Raw genomic sequence first — 13977 nt, forward strand, 5'->3', positions numbered from 1 at the left:
TCATTTTCTTGACAGTTATTTCAATTAAATTCATTGGGTTTCTTGTTTCCATACCTATCCTTGTTGTTGTCTTTGTTGCGGCTTCTCTTGAGGAATTTGCTGAATTTTCTTGACAGCAAACTTAGATTTTCCTCATCACTATCATCACTTGAATCTTGCTTTCCCTTATGTTTGGATGCTTTCAAGGCTATGCTCCTTGTGTGCTTATCTTCACTTTCTTGAACATTGAGTCTATTCATCTCTAGCTCATGTTCCCTAAGCTTTCCAAACAAAGAGGCAACACTTAATGATGTTAGATCTTTAGATTCGGAAATAGCAGTTACCTTTGGTTGCCATGCTCTATCAAGACATTTTAAGATCTTGATGTTCAGCTCCTCTTTATCAAACGTCTTGTCAAGGCTCATAAGGTGATTGATGATGTGTGTAAACCTTTTCTGCACTTCAGCTATGGTTTCACCTTTCAGCATTCTAAACATCTCATACTCTTGGATGAGAGCATGCTTTCTAGCCCTTTTCACTTCATTTGTTCCTTCATGAGTGACTTCCAAAGTATCCCACATTTCCTTTGATGACTTGCATTGTGAGACCCTGAAAAACTCATCAGAATTTAAAGCAGAGGTTATAATATTTTTGGAAATGCAATCGAATTTGGCCTTTCTACTTTCTGCTTCAGTCCATTGAGACCATGGCTTCTCAATGACAGAACCATCTTTTTCAAATGTTGGAATAAAAGGACCATTTTCAATTGCATCCCAAATTCCTTTGTCAAGAGATTCCATAAATATTTTCATTCTAACTTTCCAAAACTGGTAATTCAAACCACAAAACAAGGGTGGTCTGTTTATTGAGGCACCTTCCCCAAAAGGTAGTCTATCAGCCATTTTGAAAGATTTTTAGGATCAACTTGAATGACTTACAAGAACCAAGCTCTTGATGCCAATTGTTAGAAAATATGGCTTTAAACTAGAGGGGGGGTGAATGGTTTAAAGAGGTTTTCGCAAACTTTTCAAAGCTAGAATGAACTTATTTCAGAAACCAATTGATTCAGCAATTCAGTTAGCCAAAACAGCAAGCAAAACTGTAATACCAGGAAAAACAATCGGTTGTTTCTTCGAAACAATCGGTTGTTTATACCAACAAACAACAAACAAACTGAAATTAAAGAGTTAAGGATAGAAAGATTGTACACAACTGTTTATACTGGTTCACTCCAACCCAGAGCTACATCCAGTCTTCTCAGAAACCCTGAGGAAATCCACTAAGCAACCACACCTTGATCACTTACAACAACAACCAAGAGAATGACCTTGAACACCTCAAGAAACACTCTCTCCTTGGCCAACAGTAAGATTGCTGATCTTGAACACCTCAAGAACACACATCCAATCTCAGCAACAAACACAAACAAAATGTTCAGCAGTTTACACAGATTACACTTGTTACAGATGAATATCTGAAATCAATACAAGAGAATCCTATTCAGCACTTTGATCAATCTCTCAACTCTTTTTGCAATCTCAGAATACTTTGAACAACTCTTCTTCTATTAAAACTTTGTTTCAAGATTCTTAATATATCAAAAACTATTTCTCATAATATATCTAAGAATATAGTTTGTTATCAAATCTTAACAAACTCTTAATTGCATTTAAAATAGATTGGTCAAAGCATTTAATGACTAGAGCGTATTCAGTTAAAGCATTTAAAGCTCAGTCAAAGAAAACAGTTTTTCTGTTATGGTTTTAAAACAAACAATCGATTGTTTCCTCGAATCAATCGGTTGTTTTGTTACTTAACAAAAACACCATTCAAAAACAGTTTTCAAACTTTCTCAAAACACCTAAGTGTAAACAATCGGTTGTTTCGACAAAACAATCGGTTGTTTCAACTTAGTTTGAAAAACATTTTGCTTTGATAAAATTGAGATGCTAATTGCTTTGAGATTTAATCTAGGTGTTGATTACAACATAGAACTACCCCAGAACAAGACTAAAACAGCACATCAGTATCAAGCAAAGCAGAGGCTTCATCATCCTTCAAAGGGTTTGGATTCTTCAAAACATTGAACACCACTTGGTTCAACAAATTCAACACTCATGTTTGTTACTATTTATCACATGTATTAAGTAAAGAATTGTGTTTTAATTGAGATATCTAGCTTCATTGATGATCTAAGTCACATGAACTAAAACATCAAGTGGTGAGAAACTGAGAGAAAGTTTATTGTATCGTTAGAATACCTATTGTGAGTTTTAGGTATGAATTTATTTTAAATATATTTTGATTCATGTAGTCGAGATATTTATACCTAAGTACTAAAAACATATTAATAATAAATGCTTAATCTTCTAGAAGACGTAATTAGATATTTTTTATGGATATAATGTATAGATTCATGTTTATATATATATATATATATATATATATATATATATATATATATATAAAATTGATGAAATGATGATGGATTCATTGGACTTGTAAATTTATAATTATGACGAACTTTAAATGGAGTTGTTAGTTTATTTTAATAATTGCCCTTCTATATATTGTTTGTATTCTAATCTACTATGATTATATTGTGCATGAGTAGATGCATGTACATATTCTAGAATCGTATCTAGAAGAGAATAAAAAAATAGTTTAATTTCCTTTTCTTAATTAATTAATATATATATATATATATATATATTTTGTTACGCTTAATTTTCTTTTAAAAAACTAAATATTTTGTACTATTGGGTTTATATTATTTATACAAATTCATTTGTACAACCAGCATCTCAAATCTTTATATTAGAATAAGATACTATAGTTCAATTTGAAAAAGAGAAAATAGAAAGAGACTGATTTCAAAGTTCGATCCTCAATACTCCTTCTGTCCGATTTTATATTTTTTTTGTTAATTTCAAAACAAGTATTACAAAAAATTTAAATACATAATCTTTCATATTAATTTCAATACTTTTCATATATTGTTTTGTTCTACTTTATCCGTCTACAATAAATGTATAAAAATATCAAAATTTAAGGCATTGATATTGTATGACAATTAAATTGGAACAATGTTCTTGTGCCAAAACATTGAACAAAATGAAATTTAAGGGATGTAGATTTAAAGTTTCATCCTTGTTTTACATCTTTTAGTGTTTACGAAAAAGAAATCCTTTCTTTTTGACAAAAAAGAAAGAAAAAGAAAAGTACGGGAGAAAAAATAATGAAGAAAAAAAAGTAGTAAAATTTTGTTCAAAAAGTATAAAAATAGTTCAACAAAATAAAAAGGAAAAAAATTAGAAAGAATTCAAAAAATGATAAAAGAAAATATATTAACGAAATTAATAAATCATACAATAATAATAAAAGCATCAATAATTTGACATTAAATTAGTGTGTAATAAATAGGATAAAACTAACCTACAGTATCCTAGGTTTGTTGGTACTTTCCTAAAATAAAATTAAAATTGTAAGTCTTATATAATAGATAAGTGAAAGTATAAGTTTGTTATTAAGTTACTCTTAGTAGATAATACTTGTAGACTCAAACAAAATCAAACAAAATTAATGGTATGAGTCTTCTATAATACTCAATTTGACGCAATACTTTTTTTTATTAAACAATGATGGAGAAACTCATTGGTGATGACATCAAGGTAATTACAGCTGGAGGAGATAAACAATCATTTGTTTGAGTTGTTCATGAATCATACTTAAGTATTTGTCATGGTGAAATAAACTAGTGTGTAGGTATCAGGTACAACTACTACTAAGTGTGGAGTATACTTAGATATGGTTTTTTATTTTTGTTTTTTAATCGGCAATAAGTAATTAAATTAAAAGATAAAATTTCATAATAAAACAATGCACCAGCATTAAATCAAGTACATAAATACTAAGGATTTTTTTACTTTTGGTACTAAGTATAGTAGAGACATCAATACTTATCTAGGCAGTAATAAACATATCTTGATTGATGGTAGTTTGAATGTTGCGTACCACATTTTATGGTTAATTTTTTGGATTATGTAAAAATCATAACCTGATTGTAATAGAATTGAAATATCCTTAAATTGTTCTATTCTATTTATTCATTCTTTTACTCATTAAAAATATGACCAACACACTATTCAGATTCAACCCTTCTACGAAATTTTTCTTCTTAAATTTTAGAACTACTTGGATACCAAATATAGTCTATATAAAGGGAAATATCTTAGATAATTCAATGCATGCAACAAACATAGTTTCTACTGAGTTTTCATATGTTGGCAAGCTTATTCAAAAAGACAATTTTCCCAATTTAAGAGTTGGTTAAGTCTTTGATCTGTTGACCAATGCAACAACCTCTTTCCTCCCCATAATGAAGTACATCTTCTCTCCCTAAGTATCCTCAGATGGCAAAAACATAGCGAAATCACGAACAAGATCATGGTGACCCTCAAAAAGTTTTTCAACCTAGGGAAGTCCAACATATATATATATATATATATATATGATTAAGGGAATGAGAAAGAAAAAGAAATGAAGAAGAAAAAAAAAATCAATTTGTCAAAACAAATACATAGACAACACTTGCCTCATGGTATACTTCACCAACTGACATGCCATATTTGTTCCTATCAGTTAATATCTTTACAAATGCCTTGTAGGTATCATTTGTGTCTTCAAATCGATCCTGCATGAAAACAAACCAATCAAACTACCAAAATATTGAACTTGTTCAATTTAGATTAGCACACAAAGAATATCTTATATTAAAAGCATAGGTTAATAGCATGTATGTGTATATAATAAATATAGAGTGAAAGTTAACAAATTTTTTACCTTAACCTTCTGCACATATCTGATAGCATCTTCCAACTGGACTGGACCCTTAGGTAGAAGAAGGATTTCATATCCCTTTGGCAGAAAGTTGTTAAATCCATAAATGAGATCATGGTGGCCTTTAAGAAATTCCTCCACTTTTTCTACCACACTCCCAACACTCATTCTACAAAATGAACAAGATATAATAAATCAATATGTTCTAAGAAAATCAAAACTCTCTCTCTCCTAATAAAACACGACAACAGAAAATGGAAGTGGTGGAGAAATGGTGATATATTATTATGTGAAGAATTGAAGGAAAAAAATGTTGTTCAACTTGATCCAACCTATGAACTCTATAATCGTTTATGATCTCCAAAAACTCCACGAACTTTTCCTTGTCTTCAAATCTCATCCGCACTTCTTCTAAATATAACACGACTTCCAATTTTTTCATGTTATTTTCACCTCTACTCATTGTTTGATATCCGAACACTGCCTCAGCATCAAAACCAAGAACAAACCAATTCAAATAATCATCATCACAAACTTATATATGATTTCAATTTCTTCTTTTAGATGTTAGAGAGTTCAAATTTTTCTTACTACCACTTGAAGAGAAGTATTATGATAATAAACAAAGCTATATTCTTATAATTTGATCCCTACAATATTTTTATATACAATTAATTACATAATTAGCAGCTAATTTTTAAACAATTAATTAAAATAATATGTTGTATATAATTCTTGGAATACCAACTTGAATAACCTTGTTTTTTTTTTTGGAAAAGAATATAAATGAATTAAAAAGGAGACACCTTAGGGATGTCACTATCCTTATACAAATATCACCATGTTGCTAACCAGAGTAAGAAAATCCAAATTCAAATTACACCAGTACCCATACCAGAAAGAAAAAGTTCTTGTTAAAATGTCTAACAAAGTTAAACCTGCTCATCAAAGATTTAAACAATACAATTACAGCATAGATCATATTTGGACTTCAACCACCCTACAAAAATCTTTACTAAAAAAACTTTTTGGATCAGTACCAATTCCTTCAAAGATAACCTAAAAAAAATACTCTAAAAGAAACTTGAATAACCAAAACAATAAAATAAAATAAAAGTGGATTATAGAATGAATAGTCGATAATTTGACTACTAATATAACCAAAACAAAATACACTAAACTTGAATCTATGAAAAGATAAGGATCTACATGTGAAAAGTACTATCCTCATAAAAAAATCCAAGTTCAACATCTTTCTTTTCCACTTACTCCTAAGTTCACCCTATTTTTGTTAACATTCACCCCTTTCCCATAAAAAAATTTAAATTAAGATTCAAGTAAAGAGAGCATACCTTTCATCACAGCCTGGAATAAGGAAAACAAGTACATCCGGAAGGAATTTGAATCCAGTTAACTCAGACAAGTATAAATTAATTCTACAAATCAATCTGATAAAAATATATATTAGAGGTACACAAACTAAAACATTAATTAATATATTAAATATTTCATTAAAAAGATTAAAGTATTTAATGCATACATGAATATTTAATTTAATGCTAATAAATACTAACTTTAAAATATTAATTAATACTTTACATTTAAAATATTAATGCATTAATAAATATAGTCAAGAAAAAACAGTTTTCTTTTCGAAAAATAGTGCTACCCATTAATGATAACTTATTAATAATAATTTTAAAAAAGTATTATATGGTTTTCAAACACTAATAGAATTTTTCATATTTCATAGGACTTCGAAAAATATACATGGAAATTCCTTATATTTTAATTCTTATAAGAAAAATCCACAGTCTCAAAAGAATTATTGTAGTAAAAGTTTTAAATAAATTTTATGAACTTATATAGACTTAATAGGTATTTAGTACTAATAAAATTACACTACTACTAGAAAATCATTAAATAAAAATCAAATTTTAAACACAAAAAATAATTAGTTGTATATTGACTAAATTAGATACTATTTCAGAGACTAGACAAATTATTGGTATATAAATTAGTTTCTATTATTAATAAATAATTTTTAAATTTGTATCTAATTAGCTACTAAAGTTTTAGCTACCAATTATTTTATATTCTAAAATATTGGTAGTTAAAATTTTGATAGCTAATTAGATACCAATTTAAAAATTATTTATCAATAATATAAATTAATTTAGATAGCAATAATTTTTTTAATCTCTAAAATAGTATATAATTTAGTCAATGTAACAACTAATTATTTTTTGTCTCTAAAATTGGTTTCTATTTAATGATTTTATTGTAGTGTGAGAATATTTTGATTACACAATGTATAAAAAAAATTATTTTATTTCACAAGTTTTAAATTTTTATTTTTATAAAATGAGCAAATTTTGGTTTTGGTAGTTATAATTAAGTAATTTTTCTCTGGTTTTAATTCTTACAAGTATGGAATCACTAGTTTCATAGTCTAAAGTACATTTTATGGTAAATTTATAATTTGAAAATTTCTATATAATTAATACATCAAACAATCACGCCAACAGAATGTAAGTTTGAGATTCATTATTTCAACACATTGGTAGAATTAAAAAATATATTATACGTAAGAAATTAACAATAATTAAGATATTAACTTGTATTGAAAAAATTAAAGTATTTGAATTTACATGAGTAATTTATAGAGAATTAAAAAAAAAGTTTAAGTTGCTTTGCTTTTAAAATATTTAATGTGTTCATGAATATTGATAAGAAAAAAAATATAGTTTCCGTGGAAAGTATATATAACTCGTTAAATGTAACATAAATTACTAATTATTTTTAAAATTTTACTCTTTTTTTTTAAATAAAAGTTTTCATGCTAGGTATCACTATGCAACTTGACATCTTAGCTATGTTGACATCTCAAGTAACAACAATCATTTACCATCACATGAAAAAAAAAATTATTAAAAAAAAGAAAAAATATATAAAATACAAAAATATGGGGGGATTAAACCAAAACTCATATGTTAACAAAAACGATACATAAGTAAACTATATTTATTCATAAAAAATTGTAAGAACAGACTAGATGGTAGTCTATTATACCAATGAAAAGATTCTCCATTGAACCGTCCCATCCCCGGACGTTGACCAAAGTCAAAGTCAACATCGGGGCCAAGGTCAACATATGGTGGGACCACACGAAGGGCCCCAAAGAAAGGAAGTCAACAGAGTGACTACATAAGGCGTCGCCAAGACAAGGCGTTGCCTAAACAAGGTGTCGCCAAGATAAGGCGTCGCCAAGCAAGCCACCAACAGTGTTACTCCCCGATACCCATGGGTAGGAAAGACCATGGAGGGAGTGACGCCACGGGGCTTCGGGCCCGCCTAGCTCAGAAACGGTAATAAAGTGAAGAGAAAGGTGGCTTCAAGGCCATGGTACTAGCGCCAGTAGGGAGCAACCCGACTCATGAAGCCTACGCCACCTCAGGGTGCTCCCTGGGATAGATACGACCCAAGAGAGGGTCATGCCCAGGGATGAACCAGGGGCGTGGTGCGAGAGGAAGGTAGATACACTCCCAGGGTAAGTGACTGAAACCTTGGGAGCATGAGTTGGCACCCAGAATGTCACCCCCTGCGCCAGCAGCACTTCGAGAAGAAGGGAACTCGCGCGACGGAATGTCCCTAAGATTGGGATGCTCCGCCACGAGGTCCCTCCACGCGTGATAGTAATCAAGTCAGAGAAAGATCGTAAGTCAACGAGAAGTTAGCAGAGAAAGTAAATGAGGAAACGTTAAATGTTTCCTCGTCAGGTATGTTTTTCAGTTAACGCTTTAAATGCCCCCATTAAAGTTTTTAAGGAAACGTGTTAAATGCGCCTTAAAGCGCCTTAAATGCGCTTTAAGATGTGTTTAATGCAGGGTGGCGTTAAAAGGGTTTTTGAGCGTTCGAAGCAGGGAGGGAACTTCTGGCGAATTTTCCCGAAGACACACTCTAGTTGCTTGCTCGAGCTCTTATGCTACGCACAAGGGACTAGAGAAGGATCGTTTGCCAGAACCAGAAACAGCACACAATACACAGTTCATTTTACCACCTTCAGAGTGCCATCCACGGTGCTCCGATACGGAGGTGTAGAGTTTTGGTGTTCCTTGTTAGCTGACTTGAGCGTCGGAGTGCAAACGGCCTCTAGGGCGCCCATTTGTCCATTTCTTTGCAGGTGCTCACAGATTACGAGAAGAAAGGTGTCCCTAGCTGACGGGCAAGGTCCCGCACAAAGACACACCAAGGTCAACCGGCAGGAACATTTGGCACCCACCATGGAGCCGATTTAAAACATCAGTCTCATCACAGGTTTCAATTCGACGGTTTGAGAGAGTTTATCAGAGCTACCATAACGACAGGAGAAATCCAGAAGAAAACGTTGAAGAATGAGGGCCACAAGACAAGGTTCCACGCGCACAGCAAGTGAGGAAATGTCCATGCAGCAGGTCATGGACATGATGCAAGGACTGCAGGAGGAAATGGCAGAATCAAGGGCGGAGCAAGAACGTATGCAGGCGGATCTCGCGGCTTCCCACGTGAGAAACGAAGAGCTCCATCGTATCAATGAAGAGTTGCGCTGTGGTTTGGGCAATAACCAAGGGCAACGTGACCTAGATGAGACCGAACGTCTCACCCCACCAAGGGAATTTTCCACACCATTCTCGTAGGAGATTCTAGAAGTAGTGATCCCCAACACGTTCGCAGGGCTCAAGGTGATCTTCACCGGGATGGAGGATCCCGAAGCACATATCACCGCGTTCCACATGCAGATGGTGCTAGTAGGCGGCTCCGATGCCATGAGGTGCAAGCTCTTTATGAGCACCATGACGGGAATGGCCATGGATTGGTTCATCAGCCTTCCAGACGGCCATATCACCTTCTTCCCGCAGCTGTCGCGGCTATTTAAGGAGCAATACCTAGCGAACAGGGCCCCACCGCCTGTTTCGTATGATCTGTTCGACGCAAAGCAGTACCAGGGTGAGACTTTGAAGGAGCACATCAACCGTTTCGGGGCCCAAGTAGTAAAGGTTGGTACTACGGAAGAGCCCATGATCGTGTACGCGTTCTGGAAAGGCGTGTGTCCCGGCCCCTTTTGCGAATCCATCATTCGCAATCGCCCCAGGACCTTCGCTGAAATAAGGCGTCGCGCGGTGGAGCATATTGCCTCTGAGGGAGAGGTGTGTGAGAAGCGCACGAGCGTCGCACTCTCACGCCCGAGGGCACAGACGCGAGCTCAACCCGTCAGGGTCAACGAGACCACGACGGGAAGGAAGAAGCAAGAGGGGAAACGCCCCTATGAGGCAAGAAAACCCCAGCCCAGGGGTCAAGCAGGAGAAAATCGTCCGGCCAGGGAAAGGGCCAGACCAGCAAGGTACGACTTTGTGGTGGAGTTGAAGGACCTAATCGCCGTGCCCAATATAGCTGAAAGGTTGAGGCGACCGACGAAGACTGACAAGGTGTTAGGGCCTCGCAAGGACTCTTGGTGTGAGTTCCACGAAGCTTTCGGTCACCACATCAAGAACTGCCTGTCGCTGGGATACCAGCTAGACGAGTTGGTAAGAAGCGGGTTCTTGAAGGATTATATCTCTGAGCCCGCCACGACCGCGACCCTACCAGCACCAGTGGAAGAACAAGCGCATGAGATGCCCGTCCTTGGCGAAGTCCACACCATTGCTGGTGGTTTTTCTGGAGGAGGACCCATTGCTTCCCAATGGAGGAAATATGCGAGGGGAGTAAATTCAATTGGAGAAAGAATCTCAGGTGACCCGTGGGAGTCCGACCTCGTGTTCACGAAGATGGACCTACGAGATGTTGTGCCACACGACAATGACCTCGTGGTCATTTCGGTTGTCACGACCGGGAGAAAGGTGCACAGGGTTCTAGTCGACCAGGGAAGTTCTGCAGATGTTATGTTCTGGTCGACATTCAACAAGCTACGGTTGTCTCCCGACCTTTTGAGACCCTACACCGGGTGCTTATATGGGTTTGCTGACAACCAGGTGGAAGTACGTGGCTACTTGGAATTGAGAACGACATTCACAGATGGAACGACCTCACGTATCGAAAGCATTCGGTACTTAGTTGTAAATGCCAACTCAGCTTACAACATCCTGTTGGGCCGACCGGCGTTGAATAGGCTGAACGCAGTAGCCTCCACACGCCACATGAAGATGAAGCTGCCGGATCTCAGTGGCAAGGTGATCGTCATCAAGTCAGATCAAGAAGAAGCGCGAAAATGCTATGAAAACAGCTTGAAAACAAAGAGAGGTGTGTTCATGGTGTTCGAACGCCCACCGAGTTCAGACGCAGCGATGGAAGTAGAACCTTTGAATGAGGTGACGCCTACGGAATCAACGCCTGGCGAGGCCGCTCCCGCAGAGGCGACGCCTAGAGCGGACGCGCGCATAGAGGAGAGGCGTGACAACGCTTTGCCGGTAGAAGGGGCATCGCCTAGAGAGCACTGTAAGGCGACACCCACAAAAGAGGATAACAAAGATCAACTGGCGGCTAATGTGGTGGAGATACAGATCGGCGGCAAGACGTTCAAACTGGGGCGTTTGTTGAGCCAAGAAGAACGGGACGAAGTGGCAGAGGTGATTTCACGCCACTTAGATGCTTTTGCGTGGTCCGCCTCAGACATGCCAGGCATCGACCCTGACTTTCTATGCCACCATCTTAGCATGGACGCCATGGTTCGCCCAGTGCGGCAAAGGAGGAGAAAATTTAACGAGGAAAGGCGCCTCGTGGTGAAGGAAGAGACACAGAAGTTGTTAAGTGCTGGACACATCCGGGAAATACAATACCCCGAGTGGCTGGCCAATGTCGTTCTAGTGAAGAAAGCGAATGGGAAGTGGAGGATGTGTGTAGACTTCACAGACTTGAACAAGGCGTGCCCCAAGGATTCATATCCACTACCTAGCATTGACGCCCTGGTGGATAGTGCCTCGAGTTGCAAGATGTTGAGCTTCTTGGACGCCTTTTCAGGCTACAATCAGATCAAGATGCACCCGAGGGACGAGGGTAAAACGGCGTTCATGACAGAGACGTGTAGCTACTGCTATAAAGTAATGTCGTTTGGCTTGAAGAACGCGGGCGCCACCTATTAGAGGTTAATGGACAAGGTCCTGACGCCCATGTTGGGAAGGAACGTGCAAGCCTATGTAGACGACATGGTGGTAACTTCGCGCGATAGAAGGCGACATACAACAGACCTGGAGGAGTTGTTCGCCACCATCTCAAAATATCACCTCAAGTTGAACCCTGAGAAGTGTGTCTTTGGGGTTGAGGCAGGAAAGTTTTTGGGCTTCATGCTTACAGAAAGAGGAATTGAGGCAAACCATGATAAGTGTGCAGCCATCATCGCTATGAGAAGCCCAACATCGGTGAAGGAAGTGCAACAACTGACAGGGCGAATGGCAGCGTTATCAAGGTTCGTTTCTGAAGGAGGGGAGAAGGGACACCCCTATTTCCAGTGCCTCAAAAGAAATAGTCGCTTTGCGTGGACCGACGAGTATGAAGCAGCTTTCATCAAGTTAAAAGAGTACTTGGCGACACCACCCGTCCTATGCAAACCAGTGGTAGGCGTGCCCCTCCGACTATACTTTGCGGTAACAAAACAGGCCATCAGTTATGTGCTAGTCCAAGAGCAGGACCAAGTACAGAAGCCCATCTATTTCGTGAGTAAGGCCTTACAAGGCCCAGAGACGAGGTATCAGTCGCTGGAAAAGGCAGTAATGGCCGTGGTATTCTCGGCTAGAAGGCTCCGCCACTACTTTCACAGTTTTACGGTGGTGGTGATAACAAACCTCCCCATCCAGAAGGTACTACAGAAGCCTGATGTTGCTGGAAGGATGGTTCGCTGGGCGGTGGAGCTGTCGGAGTTTGACATCCAGTACGAGCCCAGAGGATCTATCAAAGGACAGGTATATGCAGATTTCGTTGTAGAGCTCTCACCCGGAGGCGACCAAGAGGTGGAGTCAGGATCACAGTGGTCGCTCTTGGTCGATGGCTCCTCCAATCAACAAGGAAGTGGAGCAGGGATAGTCTTGGAAGGACCCAATGGTGTGTTGATCGAGCAAGCTTTGCGTTTCGCTTTTAAAGCGAGCAATAACCAGGCTGAGTACGAGGCACTGATCGCGGGGATGCTCCTGGCCAAGGATGGGTGTGCAGAACCTCCTGGTGAAGAGTGATTCACAGCTGATCACAGGGCAAGTCTCGGGAGAATTTCAAGCCAAGGACCCATAAATGGCGAAGTATTTAAGGTACGTCCAGCTGCTGAAGGGAGCATTTAGCGCTCTTGAGCTGGAACATGTCCCAAGGGAGCAGAATGCCAGAGCTGACCTGCTGGCCAGCTCAGGCAAGGGGGACAGACAGAGGACAGTAATCCAAGAGACGCTCAAAGCTCCGCGAAAGTTCGTGGAAGATAACAGGGTGGACGTCCTCCATATTTGTACAGCGAGAGGGAGACCAAGTAGTCATCGTTCCTTGACTCAAGATACAATGAAGACGCCCTGCATCAGCACATACGCGGACGCAACCGAGGAAGGAAAGCATGCGCAGATATATGCTTTAGCCGAAGGAGACACTTTGATGGAAACCAAGTAGATGATGCTCAAGCCCATGAAGCCCAAGCCCAACAAGGGGCCCAAGCCCATCAAGGGGTCCAAGCCCAACAAGGGGCCCAAGCCCAACGAATTACTAGGAGCATGGCAAGAGCTTTGGGACAAGAGTATAATAAGATGGCTCTTCTTATTTCTTTTGTAGAATAGGGGTGTGGATGTAATAAAAAGGTGTAAGTAGTAAGGGAGTATAGGGGGGAGTGTAGATAGGAGATTAGGAGGTGCCAAACTAGGAAGGAAAGTCACACTTCCTTCATTGTCTAGATTGGCGCCGAATTTCATTGCATTTGTGTGTCATTTAGCTTACATTTTCAGCACCTCATAGGCTATAAATAAGGTGCTTCTCTTTGTATTTTTCATATTGGAATTTTATAGTAGAGAGACTATACTTAAATTTGGAGAGAAATTGTGAGTCTTGAGTCTTCTTCTTCCTTTGCCTTATCTTGTGAGCTATGGTGAGCTTCAAGTGGCGGCACTCCATCACTTATCTTGGATCAAGGAACCAAGTGGCGTGAAGTGTTCTTCCAATTCT

General features: G+C 37.8%; 1 protein-coding gene across 1 annotated transcript; it reads right to left on the reverse strand.

Moving 5' to 3' along the window:
- Positions 1 to 4362: 4362 nt before the first annotated feature.
- LOC150028657 (paired amphipathic helix protein Sin3-like 1) lies at positions 4363 to 6227 on the reverse strand. Its single transcript, XM_090300803.1, has 5 exons — positions 6171 to 6227; positions 5151 to 5298; positions 4822 to 4987; positions 4574 to 4672; positions 4363 to 4452 (listed from the first exon to the last, which is right to left on the reverse strand). The coding sequence occupies exons 1-5, from the start codon at positions 6205 to 6207 to the stop codon at positions 4378 to 4380; spliced, it is 525 nt and encodes a 174-aa protein (XP_090156929.1). The 5' UTR covers positions 6208 to 6227; the 3' UTR covers positions 4363 to 4377.
- Positions 6228 to 13977: the final 7750 nt, after the last annotated feature.

Source organism: Phaseolus vulgaris, chromosome 3 (genome assembly GCF_051622355.1).
Source record: "Phaseolus vulgaris cultivar YP4 chromosome 3, ASM5162235v1, whole genome shotgun sequence".
In the NCBI taxonomy this organism is placed as follows: domain Eukaryota; kingdom Viridiplantae; phylum Streptophyta; class Magnoliopsida; order Fabales; family Fabaceae; genus Phaseolus; species Phaseolus vulgaris.